Source organism: Rousettus aegyptiacus, unplaced genomic scaffold (genome assembly GCF_014176215.1).
Source record: "Rousettus aegyptiacus isolate mRouAeg1 unplaced genomic scaffold, mRouAeg1.p scaffold_m13_p_14, whole genome shotgun sequence".
Taxonomy (NCBI): Eukaryota; Metazoa; Chordata; class Mammalia; order Chiroptera; family Pteropodidae; genus Rousettus; species Rousettus aegyptiacus.
In genome coordinates this window covers 2,019,522-2,038,760 of record NW_023416289.1, presented here as the reverse complement: position 1 = coordinate 2,038,760, position 19,239 = coordinate 2,019,522, and the positions used below count along the sequence as shown (strand labels likewise).

At 47.3% G+C, this 19,239-nt stretch overlaps 1 protein-coding gene and 1 non-coding gene across 2 annotated transcripts; one reads left to right on the top strand and one right to left on the bottom strand.

The window, feature by feature from the left end:
- Positions 1–646: 646 nt before the first annotated feature.
- On the top strand, positions 647–13,581 carry DNAJA2 (DnaJ heat shock protein family (Hsp40) member A2). Its single transcript, XM_016147641.2, has 9 exons — positions 647–819; positions 2,256–2,315; positions 2,593–2,816; positions 5,310–5,390; positions 5,646–5,779; positions 7,405–7,601; positions 10,812–10,956; positions 11,110–11,237; positions 11,776–13,581. The coding sequence occupies exons 1-9, from the start codon at positions 742–744 to the stop codon at positions 11,965–11,967; spliced, it is 1,239 nt and encodes a 412-aa protein (XP_016003127.2). The 5' UTR covers positions 647–741; the 3' UTR covers positions 11,968–13,581.
- Positions 13,582–17,128: 3,547 nt separating this feature from the next.
- LOC118611550 lies at positions 17,129–17,260 on the bottom strand. Its single transcript, XR_004954509.1, has one exon. It is a non-coding gene; the product is annotated as a small nucleolar RNA SNORA42/SNORA80 family (small nucleolar RNA).
- Between the last annotated feature and the right edge of the window lie 1,979 nt (positions 17,261–19,239).

Below are 19,239 nucleotides of genomic sequence, written 5' to 3'. Positions count from 1 at the left end.
AAAGTCATCTATTAGATGCACACCCTCAGGGTGTTTGGAAGTGAACTAGCTTCCCTTAAAACACTGGCGCTAAGGGAGCACGGGGGAGGGGAGGGGTAGATGAACAAAACTGGCGGCACGTGGCTGCTGCAGGCTTGGATGTTAATTTACTACTTTGGATGAACTGCTGGGAACCCCCTGATATAAAACACACACGACGCACACACACGCCCAGGTGCTGGTTTTCATCGTAAGCCCCGAGGGAACCGGACACAAAGGGTCGCCCGGCCGCGGCGGCGTCCGGGATCCTGAGGGCGACCTGCGCGAGCCGGTGGGCCTCCCGCGGGCCTCGAGCACGCCCGAGGGGGCGGCGTCTGCACCCGTCGGCCTCCGCCGGCGCCCTCCGTAACCGCCGTGCGGAGGGAGCCGACCTCCCGGCCAGCGCCGCGCGGCCCCCCGGGAGCCACGCGGGACCGGGGGCCACGCGGGACCGCGGACCGCCCAGCCCGGGGAAGGCGAGCAGCCCGCGGGCCCCGGCGCCCCCCGCGCGCGCGACCCCGGCGGCCGCCGCCGAGCGCCGGGGGCCGGGCTGCGCGCAGCGACGTCACGGCGCGCCGTGCGTCGGGTCAAAGTTTAGCCCCGCCCCCGCTTCCCCCTCGCTGTCTCCTCGGCCTGCGCCGCCGCAGCCGCCGCCGCTGTGGGCCCCAGTGCGCGCCGTCCGCTCCGCCGCCCTCCTGCCCGAGCGCTGCCGGCCCGGCCGTCATGGCGAACGTGGCCGACACGAAGCTGTACGACATCCTGGGCGTCCCGCCGGGCGCCAGCGAGAACGAGCTGAAGAAGGTAGCGGGGAGCGAGCCGGCCGGGCAGGGCGTGAGGGGCGCGGGCCTGCGCGGCTGGAGCGGCCGCGCCGCGCTGCGGGGCGGCCCGCGAGCCGGCGACGGGCCCGGGCTGCGGGGCGGCGGCGGTGGGGGCGGCGGCGGGGGCCCGGCCTGCGGCGGGCCGCGCTCCCCGGCCTCGGCTGACCTTGGGCGGCCGGCCCCGCCCGCGCGCAGATGCAGCAAATAAAAGCCATCCCTGCGCAAACACGGCGGAGACGCTTCCTTCCTCCCTCCCCCGGCCGGCCCCGCGGGCCCCGCGCCCCCGGGAGGCGGCGGCCTGGCCGGCCCTCCCCCGCGCCGAGGTCGCCACCCTGGAAAAACTGGTCGGACCGCGGCGCCGGGGCCGAGTCCGGCCGCGTCTGGGGCCGGCGGGGGCGGGAGGGTCGGCGCCGCCGGCGCCCGGGGCCGTTGGGGTGTTTCCGGGGAGCCGAGCGCCGCCCCCTTTCCTACCCCCCACCCCGGGCCGGTCCACCCGGAGGCCCCGTGGGTCAGTGCTTGGGTGCATTGTTCCGTGGGCAGGTGATCTGAGGGTGCCGGCCCCGCTTCGAGGAGAAGCCGTGGGTCCGGGCCAAACACCTGAGTGCACGCCGACTAAAAATAAATGGGCGGCCTCGCTGTCGCTGTTTGCGGGGCCGGAATCTGTCATCTCCGGATTTCCAAGCCCTCGAGGCCCCGCAGCATCCTCACGGGGCCGAGACCATGCGGGTTTGTGAGCTGAGGAAAACGAGAATGGTCCTTAGGCGGTGGGACGGGGACAGTTGGGAGTAAAATGGACTTCCTGTCACCTTACCGGAAACGCTAGTCTCTATTATATAATTCATGTGTCTGTGAGTGAACACTTAAGTGCCGCATGTCTCAGCCGCCTAAATTTATGTAACTTCACTAAGACTGAGGTCACTTCAGTTACTAAGACCCCAGATTAGTCCACCGTGTGAAAATAAAACATGACCTGGGAACTTGGCCTTTTCCTGGTTAGAGGAGTCCTCGTGAACAGGGATTCCTACCTGTGCTTAATTGTTAGTAATGTTTGCCGGTCGTAAAGCTTAATAATCATTTCTTTTTAGAGTTTTGGAGTAATCTTGATCTAGTAACTGGCCATCAAGGACATTTGACAATAGTGAAAATACAGAATTTTTTTTCAGTAGTTTGGTTTTCTCGGTGGTGGTGTTTCATTGTTTCCATCTGGCTTCAGTATAACCTGTTTGCAGGTGTAGCTACCATCTGCTTTGTTACAGCATTACGATGGAAAATGCCAAATAATCCCAATGAATGAAAGATATTTTTGGAAGGTTATGATTTTAGAACCAGTGCTTCTCAGAAAAGTGGATATTAAGTGCTTACAAATCTTTAAACCAGTCTTTGTATATAACTTTTTTTTTTTTTTATCCTTTATTGAAGGCATACAGAAAGTTAGCCAAGGAATACCATCCTGATAAGAATCCAAATGCCGGTGACAAAGTAAGTTATTTGAGATTTTCCCCCATTTTAAAGTCAAGCTGCCCTCCTTGAAAAGAGGAATGTTGTAAGCCCACAGAGCCAAGTTTTTCTGTTAAGAGTATTTGTTTTGTCATAAGAATACTAATCTTCTGGGCAAGGGTAAGTAATAAATAGGACCAGAATCAAACCAAACGCAACTTGCATGTTTTAGAATTACGTGAGTTCTGGATTCCTGAAACCCTCCCCCACTCTTCTGTTTGAAAATCCAATTGTTTTTCTTTTTACTTTTTCTTTATAGTTCAAAGAAATAAGTTTTGCATATGAAGTACTATCAAATCCCGAGAAACGCGACTTGTATGACAGATACGGAGAGCAAGGTCTTCGGGAAGGCAGCGGCGGAGGTGGCGGCATGGATGATATTTTCTCTCACATTTTTGGTGGGGGATTGTTCGGCTTCATGGGCAATCAGAGTAGAAGTCGAAATGGCAGAAGAAGAGGAGAAGACATGATGCATCCACTCAAGTGAATAGCTTTTTTCTTTTTTAAAAATACTTAAGTTCTTCTTTTTCAAATAGTAATAGTAGAAGAGAAAAAGTATCAAAAAATGTTCTTTCCTTCATCAGAAAACAAAATCTTCCATTTGCCTACTGTCCTAATTTGAATTTGATAACCTGGGCGTTTGCATTTTGCTAAAGGTGGTGTTTTTACTGAGTAGGAAAGTGATTTTGTTATGTGTTTCTGAAGCTGCTTGTTACTATATGATTTAAAATTTTAATAATGGGGAATCTCTTTGATGTACTAAAATCTTCCAAGTTACTTTTATTTAAAAACTTACAAAGTGAGTGCCTGTCAGCCTAGTTTACATGTAATAGTCACTCATTACTTGATCCTCTGTGTGAACTCTCCTGAAGTGGTTGCCATGGAGCTTGCTAGCTTTGAGCCTGACATTAACCTGCCAGCATATGAATGATGTCTGACCTTGATCTTAGATTGCTTGCTCCTCATCCCTCTACACCATGAAGTAGCTATTTTACTTTGCAAATATGTGATGTCTTTTATCTTGTTAATTTATTAGGTAATAATGAATTTACTAGCAAATAAATGCCAGAGACTGAATTTCAAGTATTTACTTACAAATCACATTATCTAGTTTATACATTAGAGGAAGTAAAGCATAATCTGTTACACTGTTTGAGTCTTATTCTTAGATTTGTATTCTGAAAGAATTTACTCTCAGAAATAATCATTTGGATACCATTCTAAGAATAATAGTCATGCAGTGTGAATTCTTTCATTGTTTTCTTTGATATGGAAATTGTCTACAAAGTAAATAGGATCGAGAGACAGTGTTTGTTGTACCTTATGGTTCTTCATATTCTTTAAAGAAATTTTTTATGCAATACAGTGAATGCAGTTTATATTTCCTGCTGTTTTCTTTTAACATTATTTTAAATGCCCTTGTTATGGCAACATTTCATTTGGGTGGCTTTATAATATTCCATTCCATGATTTACTTAATCATCCACCTTTTCTAGGGGATGTTGCCAGTTTTTTCTGTAATAGTGCTGCTGTGAGTATCTCTGTATACAGCTTTGTCGCTCCTTGGCACAAATTCACAGGCAGGCGTTAATGTTTCGAGGCTGATAAATACAAAAAGATTGTCTTATGAAGGATCTGCCGGTTTAATCCCACTGGCGCGAAGCGAGTGTGCCGGCTCCGCCAGACCGTCACCCACATTTTCCCTTCCTTGTCCACGTTTGTCCAAAGGAGGGTTTTTCGGGCCTCATGTCGTGGTTTTGCATACTGCTTGTAATTTAATACGCCAGGGGAAAAGACCTACCTGTTTGTTTTCTGTAAACAATTTAGTTAAAAATTCTCATGACATATAAAAGACAGGTGCAGCCAAGCGCTTCTGTCTGAGGTTAGGTTATTGATGTGTCAGTATTCGGAAGTGCCAGTAATGTTTCGTCCATAAGTATTTTATTCTTACACTGCCTAGAATGTGTACAGTTTTAGCTTAAGACAACAATTTTGAGAAAGTTTGAATACCACAAAATAGGTGCTTTGCAAAATATTTCCAACTATTTTTTGTTCCTCTCTTTTAAAAACTAAGTCTGTACTACTGAGGTAGATTTGAAAACAATGAGAAGCGAAAGACCAAACTAAACGCATTGCACCCAGATCCTGAATGAGTAGTTTTGAGACTTTTGACACGTGTACATTTTTTTTGAGGTTAGTTTAGCAGTCAATTGTCCTATAATTCTTAAATGCCATATGAGTAAAGGTGAGTTGGGTTTTATCAATTGTATTTTTTTAATGGACTTTTTTTTTAACTCAGCCTCTTTCGGATCATAGACCACTTTGAAAATTTAGGGAAAATAGTTCAAACACACAGTTTTGCTTATAATTCACTGGGTTCTTCAGAGCTCTGAAACTTGTTGACTGTTGAAAACTTGTTTTTTTCCTCTTTATCACACTGTAGATAAGGCCACTTTTTTTTTTTTCTTTTAAAACATGTGCAATCTGAGTGCCTCCTATAAGTTGTAATATGGCTTTGTTGCTTTTCTAAATTGTCCTTGGAGCAGAGCCTTGTAACAGCATGGACTCTGGAGCTAGACTACCTGTGAGATCTTGGGCAAGTTACTTAACCTCTCTGTGCCTCAGTTTTGTCTTGTCAAATGGGGATGGTAGTTGTAGTTCCTTCAGAGTGTTGGAATTCGTGGACGGCTCCTGCCTGAGGCCAGAATAAGGCTGCGATGCTTGGGGTTTGTGCAATCATCAGCTTTATCAGAAAATGCAGCGCTGATGCTGTAGGTTCTGGCTCTGAGCGCCACATGCACTGTTCATAGCCCTAAAATCTTCTCTGCTAATTTGATCCACAAAACAAAACCTCAGTCGGTTGACTTAATGTGTTTTTGAATGTTTTAAAAGCTTACAGTGGAACTCCCTCTAATAGCTGTCGTTTATATCTTGTGCTTAAGAGAACTCGATTGAACCTAATTCTTTTCTCCCCAGAGTATCTTTAGAAGACCTGTATAATGGCAAGACAACCAAACTACAACTTAGCAAGAATGTGCTCTGCAGTGCGTGCAGTGGGTAAGTGCGTGTGCTGGTTTATGGAATGAACCTGTGCTTTCAGTGGCACATGGAGTCTCTACCAGATAAAAATTGTTCATGACTTGAAGCTTAACTACCCAACACAGAACATCTGACACATCTGAAACTCAGCTAAACGACCAGTCATTGGGGGTTGAAAAACTCAGTCAAAGATGAAAAGAGTGATTCCTCCTTGTCATGATCTGTCAGAATAGTCTGTGTGCAGAAATCTCATTGGTACTTTGCTTGCTGCAGCCAAGGCGGAAAGTCTGGAGCTGTTCAGAAGTGCAGTGCTTGCCGGGGTCGGGGCGTGCGCATCATGATCCGACAGCTGGCTCCGGGCATGGTGCAGCAGATGCAGTCCGTGTGCGCCGACTGCAACGGCGAAGGTAGGCGCCGGCGCCCCGCTTCGAGGGCGGGGGCTGGGGGGGCAGGAATCGGCAAGGCTCCCGATCCTGCTCTTTCACCATGTTTGCATTCGTCTTATTACTGTTAAAAGCTACAGAGTTCTGAAAGAAAAATGTGAAAATAATTATTTTATCATGCACAGGCCCCATGAACACAGATAAACAGTAACTTTGTATTATGTTCTTCCTTTTCACTTCCCAAAACGGGCAGTGTTCTGTCCTTTTATATTTAAAAGCTGATATTTGATAAAGAGGGAAATAGCAAATTGGTTATTACCGTCCAGATCAGTGGAGGATTTTACCATAAGTTGTAGTTTGCTTTTGAAGCTAGATACTGGGGTCGAAGCTCTTCTCACAGACGTGATGTTCTAAACTTGGCGGGCGGAATGGCTCCTGAGACTGCCGCTCAGCTCTGCCTTTCAGGGCTTGGTGGCTGCAGACAGTACAGAGCAAGCGGGCATGACCATCTTCCCGTTGCGCACTGCCAGCGCAGACAGAGGCATGCCCTCCTGGCCCGTGGGCCTTAGGGCAGTGCTGTCCGCAAGAATTTTTCTGTGATGGCGGAAATGTTCTCTATATGCAACATCCAGGCCAGCAGCCACTCGCTCTGAGTACTTGAAATGTGGCTAGTGTGACTGAGGAACTAAAGTTTTTTTAATTTTAATAAACAGCCACCGATGGCTAGTGGCTGCCATATTGGACAGCACAGCTTTAGAACATCCTTTTCCAGATCGCTTCTGGAAGTGACGGGATAGTTTGGAGAAGGCGCAGGACCTTTAGTTACCATCCTAGGGGGTCTTGGGGCATTTCACCTTCTTAGAGTTGCCAACAGTTCGTGCTGTCAGAGCAGAGGTGACCGAAACCTTCCCGTGCACCATTACCATTTTGAGGAACTGATGTTTTTTAGGACGTACACTGCAAAGTAAGCATTCTAGAAACGGCCCCTGAAGTCATTAATTAAACATCTAAGCATCAAAGTGTGCCAATGATCTGTCGTTAGAAATCGACGCCAGACTTTTCAGAGAAATACATAGAAAAGAAGCCGTGTCGCCATAAACGTGGTATGGAGGCACTCACACCAGTTAAGCTCCGCCGTCTCCCGTGGGTCTCGGGAGTTCTCTGCAATAGCGAACCTGAGTAAAGGCGAGAGCCGCGCAGGACGCCTGAGCAGCTTTCAGTCCATGACATAAACGACACCCGGCACCAACCGTGCAGTGTACTAAGGAGCCAGAAAGGACATTTGACATTTTATTCGTGTTCTCCATCGTTAAACTTACGGGAAACTAAGACCGAAAACAAAAAATGACGCGTTTGTAGAAGCGCCAGCGTCTGACCACCCATGGTTTCCTTGACCCATAGGCTCTCTTTAGGAAGTAGAGTCAGGAGCCACGAAAGTATTTAAGATACATTTTACTCAGAGGAGACTGAGTGTCCGGGCCCTTCAGGTAACCTGCAGTGAGATGGGAGCTTTTGTTGTGAATGATGCTGTAAACAAAACTTTAGGTAGCTATCAAAGGAAGTCCAGAAAATGTATTTAATGAATAAGGGCATCATGGAGACCTGGCTGACTTAGGAGCATCATGGAAGTCTCTGCCCCCTCTTTACAGGAGAGGTGATTAATGAAAAGGACCGCTGTAAAAAGTGTGAAGGGAAGAAGGTGATCAAAGAAGTCAAGATTCTGGAAGTCCACGTAGACAAAGGCATGAAACACGGGCAGAGAATTACGTTCACTGGGGAAGCCGACCAGGCCCCGGGCGTGGAACCAGGAGACATTGTTCTTCTGCTACAAGAGAAAGAACATGAGGTGACTTCCTCTTTGTTTGCTTTGTTTTTGTTTTCTTCAGCAATGTGTCTTGTCTGAAAGATGCGGGTTAGCTCTGTTTATGTTCCCTGGAGCAGCACCGCTCAGTGGGCAGGCCGAGCTCGTGCGAGCTGCCTGGTTCCGTCCATCACAGCCGTGCGGTCAGAAGGTCTGGGGGAGTCGCATTTGGTCCCAGCGTGGCGCTGACCAGCACTGTGACCTGACGTAGTCCCACCGTCTCTATCCCAGTGTCCTTGGGTGTGAAGATGAGGGCACTGGAGCAGGTGATCTAAGGCGCCTGTGTTTCACGGTGACACTTCCGGTGGGTGGCGGGTGGGCGAGGCTTCTGTGCTCAGTGCTGCTCTTTGGTTTGTTTACATACTGGGTGTCCAGGTGAGCTTCTCTTGAAAGAGAAGGTTCTGCGGCGTTTTTTATTTTTAAACTTCTGGTTGGTACGTATCGTATCAGTTACGTACAAGGCAGAGTGAGTTGGTCTGATGCCGTGGCCGGGTGAGTGTTTTCTCGGTGCCCCGCCGTGCTGGCGTTTGATGTGCCGTGGGGGGCAGTGGAGGTCTCTGTCCATGAAGGTCATCGAGCTCTCCAGGAAACCTCCCTGGAGTCAGCACCCATGTTTTGGGCCAAAGGAGAATGTGAGAGGGTTCTTGCTCCGTGCTTGATCGCGCTGACTCAAGTTCCTCTGAAAGGAACATCACGGGTCAGCCACCTTTTTAGTTTACACCAAATTTTTTTCCCCATTTAATGGTGATTTCTACTAATAAAGGGAAATTTTTAAATCACTTCAAGCACCCAGTAGAGAATAAAGCTACACCGAGATGCAGTCTAGGGATTTGACGAGACTCATTCCCTCGTGAGGTCGCGCATGGCTCTCGCACACTGGGCTTTCTCGGGGTGTCCTGCTCAGACTTCTCAAGCTCTGCAGACGGAGCACTTAGATACATATCCTGCGCCTGAAAGTCTCATAGGTTGGAATACTTGTAACTCTGTTCACTGGCATTTTAGCCACTTCATTTGTTCGGCCTTGCCTTCCACGCATAGCAGCGTACAAGACCTGCAAGGCAGAAAGACAGCCCAGGAATTGATACAGTCCACTTGGGTGTGTAGAGTGTGCCGTATTGTAAGAGGCACAAACTGAGAGTGTTCTCGTTACTACGTCACGGGCAGTTGTCAGTGATGTCTGGCAGTGCAGTGGTGAGGGGGCAGTGGAGAAGTTCAAAAGGCATGCTTATTCGGAGGAGAGTGGAAATGATGTTTTTGGTGTTTTGGCCTGTCAAACCGACAGTGAAATCTTTGTACAAAGCTCAGTCTTCAATGTCGCTGTATAATGGGAATTTTGAAAATTGAGAGATCACTGGGTTTGGAGACACAGGACTTGCTCTGACTCGTATTGACTAGCTTTGGGTCCCTGGGCTTGGCTTGCTCAACTGAAGCCCAAATTTGTCTTCTCCCAGATGGCCTTTCAGAATCAAGTAAGGGAACCAGCCGGCTTGCTTGCTTTGGGGCTGGGAAGTCAGTCCCTTCAGATCGTTGGCGGTGGTGCAGTTGCATGGAATTTCCGACAGACAGCGGATGGGTAACTGGTTACTCGAGGTGGAAAGCAGGAGCCGGTAAAGGTTAGAAGGGAAGTTTGCGCAGGAAGGGGACAAAAGTGGTTCCTTCTTGGCTTTATTATGACCAGTAAAGTAAATTGGAGCCCAGGGTGAGATTCAGGCGGTTTAATTTATGCCACTGGAAATATTCTGGATCTTCTGAAGAAAACATGGCTAGTTTGAACTAGTTCATGAAAAAGCTCGTATTTCGTCTGGGCTTTTTTTTTTTTTCACGCCCAAAACTTGAGCTAAAGTAATTGTGAGGCCATGAGATTAGGGTGGGTGCTGTATCTAAGACAGGATAAGTTTTCTGATCAGAAGACATTCGACTTTAGGAGCGCCGTATATGTCGTGCGTGTCCATCTTGCAGCGCGTGTGTGTGCGCGCGTGTGTTCGTTCACACTGGCCGCCATGGTGCATTAGTGTAGCGAGGAACCAGTGTCTGGCGAGGCTGGCCCCCCTTTTGTACTCTGCACTTAAATTTTTCAGAAACTGCAATCGCTTCTAAGCGTTCGATTGTCTGGTTCTTGGTAGCGCCTCCTCATTAATCTCGTTGTTTTTCAAAAATTCTCTCCTTGTTCCTGCTTGTTTATTTTCTGAGTTTTAGTATCAAATTGACTAGCCCGACCACCCCTTGACCCCAGAACAACCCTGATGCCATTTGTTGTTGGAGCCACTCTAAGGTGAGCTCTCCGGTCGAAGAACGGCGTATTCCTCTGCCCCTGCTGCTGGCACAGCTTTGCCCCTGGGGACACCTGGTAAAGGGTGACTCAGGCCTCCTGGTGCTGCCAACGCTGCTGGCTGGGACCACCGGACACGGTCATGGTTTGAGATGAACTTCCCTTCATGGGTAAATTTGGGAGGATAATTTAAGAAAAGAGGGTATCTTTCGGGTTCTCTCTCTTCTCTACGTGAAGCATCTGGCGTTCTTTGGAAGAGAGAGTTGTATTGAGAAAAATACCAGGTAACCTTTTACTGCAATTAATTTTGTTTTATCTCAAATTTCAAAAGTAAAGTATATAGGTATTTGTAAATTCTGATAAGCAAAAGTTACGATCTGGGCATGTGTGAAATTGGATGTATTTTTTCCTACACACGGAAAGTGGAAACATTCTTTGTTTACTGAGTAGCCTTTGCCATTACCTATTCTGTTTGATTTACATTTATCTAAGCAAGTTTTGAATTTTATTTGAGATAAAGCTTGTTTGTACATGTGTAAAGCATGGGATTTAAGCACCTTTACTGGCTGAGCATTACTGGTTGAACTTTTTATGTTGAACTTGGACCCTCTCCTTCCCTTGTTAGAATCATGTCCGGGGAGTGCCCCAGGTGAGCCCGTTCTGCAGAATCCCACTGGGCCTTCGGAAGCAGGGTCAGGAAATGGGCCGGCAGAACCTACCCGCTTCTGCTTTTGGAGCCTCAGCTGTGCTTTATGAGCCATTGTTTGCCTCATAGAAGTTTCTTATTACTTGAGAATAGCTACGTTTCCTTATTTAAATGTAGGAAATTTAGGGACAGTGGCACTTTGTCTTTTGCAGTGAATGGTTTTGAAATCAATTCAAAGAGCACAGCACAAGAGTACAGCTCCGTACTTGTTTTATTGTAGGTGTTCCAGAGAGATGGGAATGATTTGCACATGACATATAAGATTGGACTTGTCGAAGCTCTGTGTGGATTTCAGTTCACATTCAAGCACCTTGATGGACGTCAGATTGTGGTGAAATACCCCCCTGGCAAAGTAATCGAACCGGGTAAGTCTTGATTTCTGTCTGATCTGGGATTCTGTGTGCTTTTTCGCCATTTGTAATTTTTTTATAGTAGATGACTCGTAAAAGAATATTATTGAGCACCTTTCTCCTTGGATAAAATTCTTAATACTTTCCCTGTTACTTATCAAATGACAGGTTGTGTCCGTGTAGTTCGAGGCGAAGGGATGCCACAGTATCGTAACCCCTTTGAAAAAGGTGATCTTTACATAAAGTTCGATGTACAGTTTCCTGAAAACAACTGGATCAACCCAGACAAGCTTTCTGTAAGTGTTCTCTAAATTCAAACAACAGGTGGCTTAAGGTTTAATAATAATTGTGTTTCTTTGTCACTTTCCATTTATTTTTGGTGCTAAGATTCTAAGATCACACAGTTTATAATATGCTTTTTAAATATTTGAGTGATTAATGGGCCGTCCTGGTATCAGAATGAGAGTTGCTGGTTAAGCCTTTCTGGGGCCAGCCAGAGACTTGTAGGGTAAAGTGGCCTGGTGTGGCACGGGGGGAGGGTTGGGGCTCCCCGGGGAGCAGGAGCCCTCACCTGGGGACGCAGCCCTCTGGCTCAGCATCTGCGGGCAGTTCCATGCAGGATTAAAGGTGTGTCTGGTGTGAGATTGTCCAGTGTTTAAAGGTTGCACAAAAGGTGCCTGCAGATTTGGCCTCTGGGTCATCAGTTTGTGATCTGGCTTAAAATGTAGACACATCTGTTTTGCCTGTCAAAGAGGCCCCCACCTCGGATGGTGTCAGAGGGAGGCGAATGAAGACACCTTACCACTAACCCTATTTGTGTTCCTTTTAATGAAGGAACTAGAAGATCTTCTGCCCTCTAGACCGGAAGTTCCAAACATCATTGGAGACACAGAGGAGGTAGAGCTTCAAGAATTTGACAGCACTCGGGGCTCAGGAGGCGGCCAGCGGCGCGAAGCCTATAACGATAGCTCTGACGAGGAGACCAGCAGCCATCACGGACCTGGAGTGCAATGTGCCCATCAGTAAACTCTGCAGACAAATTGCACAAGTGGATTTTCTTTCCACGTCTGCCTGGTTTGTTGTCAGCGACCCCGCTGGAGGGTCTGGTCAGTCCAGATGAGCTGATGGACATCTGTTGGTCTATGTGTAACTTTTAAAATTGGTATAATATCTACAGAGTGTATAATTTAAACTAACCACAGAGCTTTACATCTTCATTTTGACTGTTCTGTAGCAGAATAAAGCACTTGAAAGGAAATAAGACTCCCTTTCACACATGGGTTTTAAGTTTCAGTCTTGGCATCTGTGCTTGATTTTTATTGGTTCGTGTAGATTTTTTTTTGTTTCATATTTTAAATTCAAACCCCACATTGTGAAGTACGTGTACAATTTGTCCTGAAGCTTTGTGTTTGGCTGCACCTGCATAAGCTGCTACAAATAGAATAAAGAATTTCATAGCCTGTATCTATCATTTAGGTGCATGGAAAAAAATGGGCTTTGCACACAATGGGTTTGGAGCTGACTGGGAACAATGGAAAAAATGACATTAGCTGTGGTTGTAAAGGTTTTTTTTCTTTTTTTTTTCTTTTTTTTTTTTTTTTTACCATCTTGTGAAAGGTTTTTGAAACTTGATAATAAAAAGCAGTGGTGTAAATTATTTCTTTGTGTCACATTTTTAGAAGGAAGAACACATTTTGAACTGTAAAATGTAACCTTAAACTGGAGAATGTACCCTTAGTTCTGGTTCTTAAACGGCTCTTAGAAACCCATTGGCCTGCAGCTAATGCTTCAGGCACATGCCCGTTCTATAGTTTTAAAAAAGCAACAGAAAGTTGAATATGTTGGTGGAAACAGGCTTTTTGGCTTTAATGGATGCTTTGTAGGGTCAAGGACATCCAAGTCCTGTAACTCGTAAGTCATGATCCTTGAGCACTGGGCCCAGGGCGACCCAGCCTGCATCTCCCCCCAGCCTCCCTCTTTTAAAATAAGGTAACAGCAAATCAATATCAAAACCATGTCTGCGTAGAACCCGTTAAATGCTCTGTTTTCATTAAATGTTATAGTTAAAGATACTGTCTCTATTAAGTTGCATATTTGAGAGTGGGGGAAGCACCGGTTATTACTAATGTTTTATGGAAACTAAGCCTCAGGCCGGTCAGAGGAGCATCAGGTGAAACGGCTGTGAAGAGGATGCCGTGTGGCTCTAGCCGCCTTCTATTGCCTCCTTTCCGTTCCCAGGGTGTTTTTAGAATACACTTTAATCTGGGGGGTAAGAGACATCAGTGGTACATTTTACATTTGTACAAGAGCAAATGGAGGAAACTGAAAACTAAAAATTTTACATGTACTATGCCATCCCTGAGCCTAATCTAAGACTTGCAGTTTATTTCTAGGTCTGTTAGAACCTGAATGGGGAAAAAATAGTGTCCTGGCATCAATCAAGGCCCGTGAGATTTAAAATTATTGTCCTATCCGCTCTACCTCTGTTGTACAAAAAATATTTTACAACCAGCCTGGGCGAGACTCAACAACATAGTAGTTTTGTATCCAAGGTTACTTCCCCACAACCACTTGAAGCGTAAGAAATGCGGTGGCAATACAAAGTTTGTAGCCTTTCCAATAAAGGTTTATAAAACAGTCGCTCAGTGTAATCTTTCTTTGAATTCTACCTGGGTCTCTTGATTATAGCCAAGAAAACCATATGGACTGGGTGGGTCAGACCTTGTTAGAGTCTGTTTCACTCTGTTCTTTGCAGAGAATCTTGTCTGGAGGAAAAGCGGATACAGTATCACTGGCACGAAGAATCTTCGAACAGCCTTACTGGGATGTGATTTCTATACCATTAAATATACCTTTTTAAAAAGGTGAACAATTTGGGGGGAGGCATAGTATATTCGGTTTTGCAATCACAACTACCTGAAAGTATTTTCACCACAAAAAAACCCCAAACCCTTTATTGTCTACTCCTCCCCCCCACCCCCCCCCGCCGCCCACCATTCCATCCTCCAGCCAACTTACCAATGTTTTTGTTCCTTGTGCTTTAGGTGGCAAAGAATCTAACTAAACTGTGTGACACTGGAGAGGGTCTTAAGGGTTCTTTGTGGTGTAGGCGTTATTTTTTTTTACAAATATGACAGTCATCAGGCCCTAGTCCCACCCAATCAGAAGCCCACATGCAGTGCCCAACACCTAAACTGCTGAGGACCTGTGCGTTTCGTCCCAAGTCAGACTCGCAGAGAGAACAGTGATGCTGCGGACCGACAGGCTCAGCAAGATGCCAGCCCGCTGCCTCCACACCTCAGGGCGTGGACGGTGTCAGCCCACCAACGTCATGCAGTGACGCGCCAGGCTCCGTGCCTAGTGCGTCAACATGCCGTGTCACGTGAAACCCGCAATGACCCTGTAAGGTAGAATTTATTTCTGGCCCAGTTTACAGGCAAGGAAGCCAAACAGCGATGCTAAGAATTTCACAAAGTCACGTGGCCGGTAAGTGATGAAGAGAGGGTACCGGTCCAAGTCCAGAGCCCAAGGCCCACGCTGTCCATGGCGATGCCGTGTGAGGGTCGCGGCTTCTGTGACCGCTCCTGCGTTCCCACACCTCCGGCCAAAACCTGCATGGGACTCGTGGGCCTAGTGCTGGTCACATGCCATCCTTGAGCCTGTCCCCGGGCCGGGGCCACATGCCCAACCAGGAGCCTGAGCCGGCGGCATTGTCACCTAAGTGACCTGACCCGGGCGGTGCCAGTGCCCCCACCTGGAAATGGCCCTGGATCGGAAGGCGACAGCATCTGATGTGTCTGAGGAACTTGTCCGCCTGGGGGCAGGGAGCCACTGCCGCCGCTCCTGGCCTCGGCGCGTCTGTCCTTTTCCCCGTCACCTGTGACGAGCCGGGATGTCCGGTCAGCCCTGCCGCACCCTTCCTGACGAAGACATGTGTGTCTCGGGCAGCGCTGTGGTCCGAGGAGCCCTGAATCAGCACCGCGACGACCTCTGACGGAGCCAGGTCAACTGTCCTCATCTCCATGTCCCTCCCCGCGGCCTGGTGAAAGCCGGTCAGAGGGTCGACGTGACCACCAGGCTGCGTACAGAAGAACATACCAGAAAGAATGCTCTGACTGCCCAAACCTGCCCAGCGAGGAGTAAGGACGTCTCCCCCGACGAGCGCCCCCTCTTGATGTACAGACTCCCTTGGTCACGAAAGTGGCATATGTCCATACATGTCTATTTAATCCACCACTGTCTGTGTTGGGGAGACGGGTTGGGTCCTGGGCATCGCTGAGGAGCTCAGGTGCTCCTAGACATGCTCAGGTGTTGGCACTGGCATCGCGAAGCCATGGCGTTCGAGACAGGCTCCGCCGCCGAGGCACAGGGCGTGCGTTTGCCTTTGAAAGCGCCTCCAGTGGGCAGCCCGCAGGTGACCAGCTCCCCCTGGTGCTGAAACACTTTTTCACCAGGAAATGGCCTTCCTAGGCAATAGAGCTGTGCAGCAAGATTCAATGCGAGAATGTTTGTTGAAAGGTTGTTTATGACTGTGAAAAACTGGACACGAACTAAATTAAATTCTTATTTTTTATTATTTTTATTTTTTAGGCTAGGCAACCCTTGGTCAACCTCACAGATTGCAAGGACCTTGTCGGCTTACAATCCTTTATTTTTTTACTTTTTAAGCCTACAGGGCCTGGTCTTCCTAGGTGGTCTCCCATCCAAGTACAAACCAGGCCCGACTCTACTTAGCTTCCGAGGACAGGATCAGGCTAGTTCAGGGGGGCGTGGCTGTAGTCATCCCCCCATTAAATTCCGTTACATCCATGTAATGCATAGTATAGATTTTTTAAAAACTGTTGCAGTGTTTTATAGCATGTTAGATATATAATAGAAAATGCATTCGATATGATGCTGTTTTTAAAATATGTGCTTATATAACTTTTGACAAGACGTACATTAATTAGAGAAAAATGATTTTCTTTCTGTTTGAGGTTCGTGGATGTTTAAAAAGTTTTCATTATGAAAATACACACAAAAGTAGAATATAATGAACTTCCATACATCTATTGCCCCAATTCGTTATCAACATTTGCTTCATCTGGTCTCTTTAAAAAAAAAAAAAAAAAAAAAACTGACCTCTTTCTCTCCTAAAGTATTTTAAAGCCAACACTGAAGTTCATCCCTACACACTTCAACATGCATCTTTAAAAAGGACATTTATGTGTTCACACCTCGCAACACTAACAAGAGGCCCTTGTGTTCTGCAGTACCCAGATTATATTCACATTGCCAAGGGTGATTTTCCCTCTTTTCCTTATCTGGGTTTTCTATTTTTTTTTTTTTTTTTTTTACAATATAACATCTATTATTAAAAAGCACCAATTAAAAAAATTAAAAATCATTTGATTTATACATTTCCCCAGGAACATGCTGATTACATTAAGCAATTAAATACTGTATTTGATGGATCCTGCAATCAATGCTCCGAAGATAAGGGTTTATAGCATTTTAGAGGCTTCATGATTCTTAAAAGAGTTCTTAGGAATTTGCCTCGACGTTCTGGGGGAAATCCTTTGTCTTTTGGAGAAAGAGAAACACACAGACCGAGAGACAGGGAAAGAGAGAGGAAGTGAGAAACTGATTTCTGTAACCGATGTGGCCGTTTGCGTACAGTGCTGCGTATAGTGCTATCTCAGTTACCCCCTGGGGGTGCAGACGTGCCTAAGAGCAAGGCAGACTCCCCCCCAACCCCGACTTGGGGGAGGGAAGAACATGCCAGGAGATGGACAAGGTGAGTCGGATCAGACAGAGCTGCAGGATTCCACCCCCGCACCGGTGTGACCACTGCTGTGGCGACTTCCGGTGGATGGATGCCCTCACCTGGGTTGACAATTGCAAGGGATTGCTCTGAAGGGACACCCCAATTCCCAATTAATACTTAGGGTTCCCCCATTTGCCATGGCCAACAATGCTACTGAGAAAATCCTTGTACGTGTATCTTTCACGTGTGGGAAAACATTCCAGGATAAACTCCCAGACGGGAGCCACCGGTTTCCCAGAGCGATCGGGTCATTTTTCATTCCTGCCACCCAGACTTTGAATGCTTGTTTCCCGTTTTTGACATTCGGTGTTATCGATCTTTTTCAATTGAGTCATTCTTGTTTGTTTTTTTTGTTTTTGTTTTGTTTTGTTTTTTTACCCCCAAGGCGTGACGCACTTCAGTGCCGGCAGCCTACGGGCACAGAGGCCAGGCGATGGTTCAAGGCCACAGCTGACCCTGGCATGGGACACTTTGAGAGGCCCAGGGCCAAGGCCAGCCATAAATCGTTCTAGTGGTTTTAACTGGCATTTCTTTCAATCGCTGATGCCGTCGAGCATTTTTCCACGTGCTTATTAGCCGTTTGTGTATCTTGTGGAATATCTGTTCTTTTCCACCTGTTTTGTAATTGGTTTTGTTTTTGTTTTGTTTTTTAAATTCCTAGGTAGTCTCCCATCCAAGTACCAACCAGGCCCAACCCTGCTTCTGGAGTTCTTTATATATTCTTGATACAAGTCTTTTATGAGATTGATCGTCTAAAAATGCTTTCTCCCAGTCAGTGGCTTGCTTTTCATTTCTTAATGATGTCCTTTAAAAAGAAGTTCTTAATTTTGATGTAGTTCGATTTATCAATTATTTCTTTTATGATTTGTGCCTTTTTGTCCTAAGAAATATTTACCTACTTCAGACACAAAGATACACTCATAAGTTTTCTTCTAGAAGATTTATAATTTCAGTTCTTCCATTTTAGGTCTGTGATCCAACTCAAATTTCTCATTTGAGGTAAGAGGTGAAGTTTATTTTTTTACTTCCCAAGGTATAGTCAGGTGTTTCGGCACCATGTGGTAAATACTTTTTCCCTCATTGCATTGCGTTGCTATGCTTTGTCAAAAATTACTTTGTCAATACAAGTGTGTCAAAGGTATACCTGGATGTAAGTGCGTGTAGTGTGCTTGATGCCAAAGTGCTAAATGCACGTGACTGTTTCTGAACTCTGTCCTGTTCTATTATTTGGCCTTTCAGCAACACAACCTGGTCTCGATTGCTGTGAGTTTTTTTTTTTTGGACTGCTGTCGTTTTAAAGTAGGCGTGTATTTAATATTAACAGTGCCGACTTGCCCCCCCTAAGGTTACACACACCCACGCCCCTCCCGACAGGGTGTGCGCCGCTCTCCCCACTCTACAAGCTTCGGATGTCATCGGCCTCACAAACACAGGACCACAGCTTACAAGCGGCTGGTTCCGTCACCGAGCCCCGGGCCGGCACGCAGCTACCGGATCCGGGTGTTCCAGCAAAGTGTACTGAAAACAACCTAGAATGACTGACAACTCTCTTCCAATCCCTATTTAATAAACTGCGTAACAAACCTAACATGCTGAGTTCAGTCCCCAGACACCTGCACGTGCGTGTGCGTGTGCGTGTGCGTGATGCAGGAGGAATGCAGACGGCGCCTCCAGTGTCCTTGGTGATCAGCCAGTAGTGGCCTTCGACCCGCTGAATGCACCGTCCCTTACCCTAGCCTCTCTAAAGACCCTCCGTGGTAAACGAGGGGTGTCGCGGCTTCTCTCCCTACGGCTCTGGTTGGCGGGCGACCCAGCCCCTTGCCACCTCCCAGTGCGAGCGCAGGGCCAGCCAAAGCGCCAGTTCTCCTGGGCCAGAGGCGGCCTCGGAAGGGCTCAAGTGGACCGGAACAGCCCACCCAAGTCCTGCCCTGCGGGTTCCCGACGCCGGGCCGGAGGGGCGGGCTTTGCGGTTAGGAGCGGACCCGAGAACCGAACCAGCTCCCCTCCAGGGCTCCCTCTTCCTGCTGAAGACACTTGGAGAAGGTTTTCATTTCTTCCTTCACGTTTTCCTTTAATATTTTCCAAAGTTTTTTCTTCCTTTTTCCCCCCTCCCTAAGTTCCTTTAACAGAGACATTTCAGTTTGGAATGAAAAATTGTTCTGAATTCCAAAACCACACGTCAACACTGACGGGGCTCCGGGAAGGTCCATGTGGACGACCCCCGCCCCCCACCGGCCTCGGGGTGCCCCCCACCCCCACCGGCCCCCATCTCCCTGTGCAGAGGCTCCCGGCTCTTACTTCACTGCCACTAGGAAGTCACAGTTTGCATTCCTATCAACAACATTCTATTTTGAAGAATCATGAAGTTTCTCCACCTGGAGCGACAGAAACACCTTGGGGTCCTAAAACGAAATGGAAGCTGAAGTTCGCAGCATTTGGGAGGAAAATGTTCATTACTGTGCTACGAACACGAGTCACAGGGAGGGAAGACG